Source organism: Watersipora subatra, chromosome 7 (genome assembly GCF_963576615.1).
Source record: "Watersipora subatra chromosome 7, tzWatSuba1.1, whole genome shotgun sequence".
Lineage (NCBI taxonomy): Eukaryota > Metazoa > Bryozoa > Gymnolaemata > Cheilostomatida > Watersiporidae > Watersipora > Watersipora subatra.
This window is the reverse complement of record NC_088714.1, coordinates 18,383,345-18,394,091: the sequence shown is the minus strand read 5'-3', so window position 1 is coordinate 18,394,091 and position 10,747 is coordinate 18,383,345. Positions and strand designations below refer to the sequence as shown.

At 36.7% G+C, this 10,747-nt stretch overlaps 1 protein-coding gene across 1 annotated transcript in view; it reads right to left on the bottom strand.

The window, feature by feature from the left end:
• Window positions 1–329: 329 nt before the first annotated feature.
• The window catches only part of LOC137400502 (uncharacterized), a 68,034-nt gene continuing 57,616 nt past the window's right edge, over window positions 330–10,747 (bottom strand). Inside the window, exon 32 of the mRNA XM_068086829.1 lies at window positions 330–1,232. Within this exon, the coding sequence (XP_067942930.1) occupies window positions 905–1,232 (328 nt within the window). The 3' untranslated portion in view covers window positions 330–904. The remainder of the gene's footprint in view (window positions 1,233–10,747) is intronic.

Sequence of the window (10,747 nt, the reverse complement as noted above, 5' to 3'; positions counted from 1 at the left end):
TAAGATGGCATTCACTGATAGGAGTTCTGTTTATTTAATACTCCCATCTTATTGAAGAATTTGTGCAAACAAAATATGAGATACAAATTATTGTCTCACTGGAGATAAAATGAAATTATTGTTAAAAGCCTTGAATTGTATTTTATGATCTTCGCGCCACAAATTTTACCACAGGCCACCACAACCGTCAACATGGTCAAGCGAAGTAAAACAATACTTCACCTCAAAATGGTGAAAGACAAATATCGTCTGAATACACCAAACTTGTTGTTTTCGAGAAGTTGGCAATTTCACTTGAAATATGACCGGCATATGAAATAATGCTGGTACAACATCTATGCATTAGTGGTTACATTTCTTTAGCTGTCAAGTTTTAATAAATATATTATAAAAACGGATTATTTAACTGCAGAATTATTTAGAGATGAGATTTCTTGTGGTTGATAGTGACCTTAATGAAAATAGGAAGTGGTAAGTCACCGCAAACAGAGCATAAATAAGGAAAAATTACCGCAAGGTCGTCTGACAGCGGTTTAATGTGAAATACCGCAATTCAGTGCTTAGAAAGTAAAGAATAGAATGATACTGTAACGGATAAGAGTCAAGTGGCAAAGCCTGTAGGGAAAAACCACAGAATGTATCCATTTGCATTTATCTCTTGGTGTCATCTTTATCAGAACAAAGCAGAACAAATAAAAATACAGCTAGCATTACATTCAATGATGGTGCATTACGTGAACACTTATCCAATGCACAAACAAGGCACTACCGCCAGGAATAGCAGCTAAAATTATGCAACAATCTAAAATAAAATTAGATAAATAAATACTATAATCAGTCGAGTTTATAAGAGGAAGACAAAAATAATATAATTCTAATCAAAGATAAATAGCTTGAAAATAAATTAATTAACGGTATCTGCATAGGGACGGATGCACTTTCTGCTGTCTCGCTGCTGCCTGAGCTCCAAGTCTTTGAGTTGAGATTTTCGAAGGAACTCGGAATAATGTCTACGTTGTGCAAAGTGAGTGGAAAGAAGCGGAGGCACATAGTCGACAGCGACTCTCTTTTGTGAAGCTGTACTACCGGAGACGACCTTCACCTTGCTTTGCTTTCCCACCGGTACAGCCAAATCTCGTAATGCTTCGTCAGCCTGTACCTGCGCTGTTGTCAGCTGTAGAGCTCGGAGCTTGCTCTTTTCTTTCTTGTAGTCGTCTTCTATCTTAGACGACCTGAAACAGCAAGACAGGTATGAGATAAATATGCCTATTCTACATTTCACAATCACAAGATGAAGTAAAAATGAGAATAGAGGCACAGAACCTTCTGGAAGAACAAAACAAATGTAGACAGCGCTGATGTATTTGTGGCTATAGAGGTCAAAAGTACATGCTCATACTGCCTTCACAATGTTTTATACAGGATCACTAGTTTGTATAATCTACAGTAGCTATATTTATACTAGCCAGGGAAGTTATTGAGCAAATTTTATTTCAGTGTAGTTACTGAAATCATAAGAGAAACCTGCAAACAGCGAAGTTTGCTTGTGCATAACAGAAGCTGCCAATTTGCAATGCAATGAACAAATGCCAACCTGCTGACCTTAGCGCTGATACCATTAAAACTGACACGACTTGGTTTAAAATACTCTAATAATTACTAAAAAGTTCTTATAACAATATAATTATGGGAGTGTTGTCATTCCTACTATATATTGGGATACACAATGATAGGGAAGTGAGGTCTATTTTAGGCTGCTGACTATCAATATCTTTTTGGTTCTGATAAAAAGTACTATGTAGTGATTAAAGCACCTACGAAGCAGCAATGGATACCACTTCTCTTTTATACAGTACACGCTGTTGCCCAAAAGTAGCACACCTGTTTAGCATGTACGAAATGGCTGGTGTACACCAAGGACATTCACAGAATTTTCTATCTCACATGGCACACTCAGCGGGCGCACACACCGGCATTCCAGTGAGCTGAAACTCTTTTTCGTAGGTTAGTTAATGCTCTATAGTGCAACACACAGTGTAGTTTATACAGTGTGTTGCAATATTACTAGTGTAGTTTACACATCTGACTACAATAAAACCAAAACATGAAGGATGGCACACAAACTGCAAGGATGGCACACAAACAGGAAGGATGGCACACCAACAAGAAGGATGGCACACAAACAGGAAGGATGGCGCACAAACTGGAAGGATGGCACACAAACAGGAAGGTTGGCACACAAACAGGAAGGATGGCACACAAACAGGAAGGATGGCACACAAACAGGAAGGATGGCACACAAACAGGAAGGATGGCACACAAACAGGAAGGATGGCACACAAACAGGAAGGATGGCACACAGACAGGAAGACACAAATAACATTCGAATAAGTGCGAATGAGTGAGTCTTTCGAATGAGTGCGAAAAGCGAAAACTTCAAGAAGTCAACGTGGCTACAGATAATGCATCTAAACAGAGAATGTTTGTGTGACCTGCCACCCAAACTTGGATGCTAGTTGTACTCTGCCAGGGCACACAGTCTGGAGAGTATCACTCAGTACAGAAACAAAGACATGATAAACAAGACAAATCAAGCAGACGATTACTGTAAAGATTTTAAGCTAAACTGGCCAGTTTCATCTGCCTAATTGAACTCATCCTGTCAGGCAGCTCCCCAGGGATGATTTCGGGAGTATCAAGTCAAGCAAAACCGATTAGCGAAGCCCCAGTCATTAGACTGCATTCAGCAAGAGCACTTATTAAATATAATATCTTTGAAACGCTAAAGGTAATTAAAGATAAGACGACTCAGGGAATCTTTGACTGTAACTGAGCCAGCTGGCACGAGCAGTGCAAAGTCTTCCCTATATTTTGCACTTGCTGCGAATATTCTTGTTGGCATACATGTATATTGTGTCATATCCTTTAGGGCTTTAAAACTTCTCAGATCAACGTAAGAAACAAAAAAATAAATCAACTGGCCTAGACCAACTGCATGCCCTGGCAACAACTACAATATTTCAGTTAGTAGTAAATGTATGGGTTCGCTAAAACTACCTATAAATAGTCTGAAACTTGTGACATTCTACATAGAAATAATTTAAACATATACAAATTGCTTTATTGGCAATAATTTAATTACAAATAAGTGTTTTCCAAATATATGCCATACAAAAATCATAGAGAAAAAAAAAGGGCAGCAGTTCGCCACTAAATTCGAATAAATGGTTTAACATATAACGTTTAACATATAACGTTTTAAATACCTTTTTCCGTTTTAGGTAGAATATATTTCAGTATTGAATTTCAAAGTTCTAGCAGTGAAACTAATAGATTGAAAGTCAGCATTCAGGCAGCGCTGAGGCAGCTCTGTTTATACTAGCTGACATTTAGATTTTGTCAAACCCTTTACTGAATAGGCTACTGTATATTTTCACCTGGTTAAAAAATTTCTGAAAAAACTGCTGAACTTCCGTTGGAACTCAGTCAATTTGCAAATGACTGTTTAGTTGTGACAACCAATGAGATCAAAACAACCGCAGGCCTGTTTTCCTACACAAAACATTCTCGGTGTCACTTTGTAAATGTAAATACAACAGTTAACATTTTTGCATGCGCTAATCTATATGTATAAATTTCAGCGTTTGACCTTTTGTTAAACCCTGTGTCCAGTTATAGCAATCAAAATCTAGCATTTAAAAAATCTGCATGACACCAGATTTGATCTCAGGACCTCCAGATCTATAAGTGAAAAACCCCATTCATTAGGTTTGCAAACTCAACCATTAAGTCGGATGGAATACAACATATTCATTAGTCAAATAATCATTACATTGATTACGATACCCATGCTTAAAGCACTTGCTTGAGGATTAATAACTAGCACTGTTGACCGTTACGAGTAACGATTGTTAAGCTGGCCCAAAACAGGGTATTGTTTTAGTAAAGATTTTAGTTAAGATCTAGCTTTCCAGAAGTTACTCAAATTCATTAGGTAATTATTCTATTACCGCTGGGCATTCGGACAGTATTTGCAATAATAAGAGCCGTGTCCGTATGTCTGAAGCATTAGCTGGATGATGGGAACAACGATTGGTTCATACAGGACCCTAACCCGTGACATTCTTAACAGTACAACACCGTAACGCCTGGGCTAATCGTTCACCTTCTAGCATTCCAAAATAGTTGTGCACATATCTATTCTCTGTGCTTCATCAGCATGACTGACAATTCTTCACTGCAAACTAAACTAACAGGGTACTAGTACCCAATGAGAATGATGAGCATGTTTACATGCGTAAATCAGTTGCCAGCGTAAATTGGTCAATAGCTTTCTAGCAAAACAAATTGGCTGTCTCACAAATGGGGCAAAAGCTAATGACAAATCATCTCATAGTGCACACGAAGCCCACAGGAAACTAACAGGGGAAGACAACTGAATGGCTGTTGTGTAATTCTTTATACGACTAATAATACTGACTCATTCTATTAAATTGGAAAATCATAATACTAAGTAAGGCATCTTATGCCAATGTACATTTATTGAGGTAGCCCTGCATAAATAGCCTGATGTTCAGATGTGACCAAACAACGATAAACCTGCAGTAACCCATGAGTCAGCACCAAACCAAGGCTATTATATGATTATATCCAGTCTATTTCAACTCATCTTTGTAACTTATAGTATCTTGTTGGGAACCCAGAAAGGCTTGAGGAAACATCAGAATAAATAAACAAGGTACAATTACAAAGCAGGGAGACCCATAGGTAAACCTCAACACCAGCATCACACCAAACCTTTCACCACTGACTCTTCATTACATTATAAGTTGAAGGACTTATTCTGAGTGTTTTTTTATCTGTAACTTGTTTTTGTCAAGCTACTGTATGAAATAGTCCAATTGCTCGACTCCAACCCCTGACAATGCAATATCTTCCAGAGACAGTTTGGTTTAACAATTGTTGACTTTCTTTCTATTGAAAACTGTTCTTAACACAAAAACACAAATATCCGCGCCATTTCCCGTGACCAATATGAACCAAGATCCCTCATATACTGGTGAGTAGTGAATGGTTTATACAAATTAAACAGTATGTCAATGATTGCGTGCTGCGGTGTTCCCAACACAGTTTATCAGCGAATACAATTTTACATTTGATGATCTGTTATGTCAACAAAAACAATCTTTAACATATACTAATATAAAAAAACCGTTTTACTGGTAAGTTTAGGCCTACCTTCAGCTAGACTTCCTTGGTACACTTACAAACGCATAAGGTTCAAATGAGTACTAAAATACAAGTCATATACGATCACCGTAAAATTCTAACGGACCAAACACACGAGGGATTTTATTGCGAGCGTCATGAGGAGCGTGGAGATATCGCTGGCGTGTGCCTAAACACACTTGAGCCATTTACCAGCAAACGATAACGTGGGCACGTTCACAAACTGCCGATAAAATTCTGTGTCAATAGTTTCTTTGGAGTTGTTAATAAATTCAGGTAAGTCAATATGGTGTCGTCTAGGCAACAACGTAAACAACTTCCGCTTTTGTTATTAGGCACGTCTCGCTTTCACGGATTGTACACAAAAAGACATACGAAAAAACGACTATTGTATTTTTAACAGTGATATTTTACGCTTTTTATATATAGTTTAACTTGTAATTGTTTTTTGTATTTAACATTAAGCATTGATCGACCTCAAGATGGTCAACCTGCGCAATGATTGACTCCAAATGTTGATTTTCGACTGGTTTTGTTGTAATTTTTGTGTGTTTGTCGTACAGGAGGTGCTTTTATTATATTTATGAACAATTTAGTGTTCGTTCTGATGATGTTTCATTCGTAACAAAATAGCAAATTGTCGCTGCTGTACATTGGTTTAACATCGATGAAAAATAATTACCTGCCATAAAATTGTATCCTGGGAAAAACCAACCAATCGAAATGCATTTCGTTAGCGATAGATTTGTTTACAGAAAGTCTAGCGTTATCGCTCTGCATGACCTCGCTGAGCGAGTTCTAGCGCAGATTAGTACCACGCAGCACGATATCGCGCCAAATAGCGCCTAGTGTGTTTTCACCTTAACATTTTTGCATACTATGAATGGCCAAGAACAGGGTTAGAAAGGTTACAAATTAACTAAATATAACCCTTACCCTATTAATATAAAGGTAAAAAATTCAGGCTTGCCTTTCCACAAAACATGTTTTATACAAAACGTGCAACTTACAACAATAACTATCACCACAATGATTTAACATTTATGAAACTCACTTGGTATGGCTAGCCAAAGTGAAACCTCATAGACTGTAACTGCGATGACCCATTTACAACCAATCAATTTTCTTTCATAGAAACTTAGATCTAGTGTTTTTATTGCAGTGATTGCAGCAACGTTAAAAACTACACTTGTAACTACAAAGAATTATAATTATTTTAACAACTACGCAGTATTGTATGGCTATTATTTGCTCTAAACAGTTTTCTTAGCAAATGTCAATAATGGCTGCTCTGAATCGTTAATCAATTTCGTAAATCACAACAGTTTCTCAAAATATCGGGGAGACAGCGCATTGCTCGGCTGCGAGGCGGTGAAAGTAACACGAGCTTCCAATAATAACTGAATCCCATCCAATACAAAGTCATGTAGGCGTATGTATGGATGTATGTGACTTCGACTTCCAGTCATTTGTAAACTGAAACTAAATAGTATATCAAATAAGCTATGAAAGAAACTTGAAAGTTTAATAAGTATCCGTAAACGAAACTTATAGATAATTAACCTATCAAATGGGATATATAAAAACCGCAAGCATTTATCATACAGTTGTAGTATAATTCACAATAGTAATTGTAGATTAAACTATTAATTATAAATAAACTTCCATTAAACTGGGGAATATTAATGCTAAAGGCTGGTTCACACTATATTGTCGTATTTCGGCATTGACTCTACAATACTTCGGTGATCATCAATAATGATCATCAATCATCTCGACGTTAATTCCAGAGTACTTCAGTGATCGTCGATGATAACTATGTTCAAACTATCACAAACCCATCCGTGTTTGCATCAGTAAATACTCCATGATGTAGTGCTATCTTTTCTCTAGCTAAATTTTCGCGAAGAAACCTTTTTGTTGTCGAGAGAGTGAAATCAAATACTAGCCCCGCAGCAAATGTCATAAATGGAAATAAATAAATCACGCATTTGAAAGGCGGTCGTCGATGCTGGGCAAAATTTGACAGCTGCAACCTTTCCCGACGTGTCCGCGTTGCTTCGTCGATGCCATCGATTTATGGTTCACATAATTGACGATGAACGCCGAAAGGAAAGCGTGGATCTACGGCGATATAGTGTGAATCAGGCTCAAGCTAAGCTGCGTTCACACCAGCCAATTTACAAATAGAGCTTTTGTGGCAGATCTCTGAACGTTTTTAATCATTCTAAGTCAATATTTATGCGCTAGAATGAATTAAGCAGTAGCCTACTATTGGTGAGAAAACCATTTATTTTTGAAGGCTGCTATAAGGTGAGAATATCACTGGTTATTACGCAATATACCATAAACTTGGCTCAGCGCAGCAGTGAATAGCCTACAGACTCAAAAGCCATAAAGTTAACACTTTGTTATGTAATAGCAGTGTTGGACAATTAAACCAACAAGACCCACCGTTGCCAGATCACTGCAGCTAATAAATGTTTAACAATTAATGTACCTATTTTACTTTGAATTTACCTCTCATGCTACTGAATATATGCAGGCAGACACGTTTTTGTATATAGATCAAATAGCAACATCCAGGGGAATAATTACGCATTCAATTATACAGAAAGATACTGAAATCATAAAAGGGTGGCTCCACAGACTGTTTCATACAAATACAACCACCAATTCGCTGAGAACATTCCATCGACACTAGTTTTAGCGAGTTAGTGATTGCTTAGTGACCTTTCAAAACACTCATTTGAAATGAACTAATTCCGTTCGTCAAATGTTTGCAACGAGCAAACATTTGACATTTTGGAAAGCCCATAGAAATGAGATGCTACCATGATAACAATTTTTGCTCAATGGACAGCAAATGAAGTATAATAACCGTGAATGTACACTTCTGTTAAAAATATACAAAAAAATCAGCAATTGACAGTAGTTTTTTTAGATAACAGCAATTGATACAGTAGTTATTTCAACAAAGTATAACTTGGTAAGAATCTGAATATTTGAAACACTTTCAAATTTAAATAAATGCGTAGTAAGTTTAAAAACAAAGATTTAATAATTTTTCATCATTTAGTTTGACTGTAGATGCACTAGATGTAGATGCACTAAATCAGGGATTCCCAACTGGTGGTCCATGGACCCCTAGGGGTCCGCAGGAGAATTTGAGGGGGTCCACAGGCTGGTGCCTGAATTAGTTTTTCTAGCTAGTTATTTACAGCTATTTCTGTCTTATAGTGGTTGAATCAATGATAGAAAACCCTAAAAGGATAGGCGATGACTATCATATGGGTGGGGTTTAATGATCGAGCTCTGTTGGGATTGTCCTAGCCTGGGTTTCGGGGCTAATGCGATTCTCGCGGGATGGTCGCATTGTCTTGTTAGGTTTTCGGGTCCGGACTTTTATCACCTATGTGCATCAATCGCTGGATAGTACCTGATTTCCGGTTAGTAGTACAAAACAACAAAACCTGTAACCAGCAAACACGTAATTCTTTCTCCCCCTTCAATCTCAACGATATACTAAGATCCATGAAAAATAAAACATTTCAATTTACAATGCATTGTTATAAACACCATATATTATGATGTTTATAGAGGGGTCTGTGGCTTTTAGATAAGGAGCTCAGGGGTCCATGGCTCCGAGGTAGTTGGGAACCACTGCACTAGATGTAGATGCACTAGATGTAGATGCACTAGATGTAGATGCACTATATGTAGATGCACTACATGTAGTGCATCTACCTGTAGATGCACTAGATGTAGATGCATTAGATGTAGTGAATCTACATCTAATGCATCTACATGTAGATGCACTAGATGTAGAAAGGAGATAGATGTAATAGTACGAGTAATTGAGCATCAGTGAGAATATAATAGAGAATAAGGAGTGACTGATCATCCTTATATACAAAAACGATTTTAAAGAAATGAAATTTTTAGTTCCATAGCATACTTGATACTATCGTAATACTTACTTTTAAAATACATGATTTAAATTAGTGGAGTGTATCTCGTGTTTGTAACATTTAAAAACAAATAAATAGTTTCAACTTAATCCTATTCAAATGACTAGTTGAAATAGGTACAGGGTCTATAAATTTGATAAAAAAGTTCATAACTATTTCCGAAACATTCAACATGCAACTATGCACATCTAATACACAGGATTTATCAAAACCGGGAATATCTAAGAATAATCTAAATCTCACTGTAGACTATGGAAGGTTTTTAGATAACCTTTGCTTTTCAGCTTTGCCGACGATAAAGTGATTGTAAGAAACCAGAAAAATTACGGGTCAAATATATGGACACGGCAACCACCATACGAGTTTAAGTAGGCACAGTTGGAACAGTGCCAATCGCACTTGTTAAAAAAAAATTTCAGATTCAAAAACTAATTAAAGCAAAATATTAAAACAAATTTGGTGTAGTATTAGTAAGCAAATGATAAAAAATATAGAAAACAAATAGAGGCGTTAGCAAAGGTTTTACAAGCATTTGAAAACAAGAAAATGTAACAGCTGTCAAAAGAGGCCAACTATATAATTCCTTACAATAAACAGTATTAACTTTGGCACGATACTTAAAACCCGGTATCTCTAAATATTGTTATAAAGTTGAACTCGAGCACCCTCAAGCCTACAATGGTCAAGAAGTGAACTGGACTGCATGAGGATCAGCTGACAACACAAGTGACAGGACTGACAAGTCTCAACAAATAGCTAATATATTCATAGAGTTGGAAAACCTGTTGGCAACTGTCATAAGTCTGCTACAATGTTTCCTTATGCTCGCAATTCGCATGCCATTGGTTTATACAGGGATTAGCGAAGATTAAAGTTTTAAACCTCTGGGATATTTATCAATTTATTTGTTTACAAGGAACAAAATCTAGAAGTCATGAAAGAGGTGAAAAATCTTGGAGATTCACAGGATCGATGTATACACGGTGACATATCAGCACATATGGCGCAAGCCTGTAAGCTGTGTCAAATCTGACAAGCTTTCAGATTTATACTGCACCTAATGATAGCGAAAAACCCTTGAAAAATGCCACCATTTTGTTTACCCTTGCACTGCCTATTAACATCTGAGAACGGTATAAAACTAAGAAGACAAAATATGGTTTGGGAAAACACAACAGATCTGTAACCAAGCATCACCGTAGATCAGAGCTCTAACGGCAAGCCTTGGAGTTTTAGCAACCGTATGTCTAGAAGTAAACCAGCAAAAGGCAAGAAGTATGTGTAAAATATTGAATATTGATAAAACTTATAATTCTCAAAGTGGAAGGTTTCATAATGAACTCCCAGCTTTCAAACAACTTTCAAATGATTGAGCCAAACTCAATCATCTCAAACTGATAGCGAAATTGAAGGCAAAACAATGAAGTATTTACTTCATTGTTTTGTAAAATTTGCAAATGCAAATTTTTTACTACTCTCAAAACAGTAAACTAGACTATGAAAGACATCTTTTAAAAATATTTCTATTGATACAAAGAAAACCATGA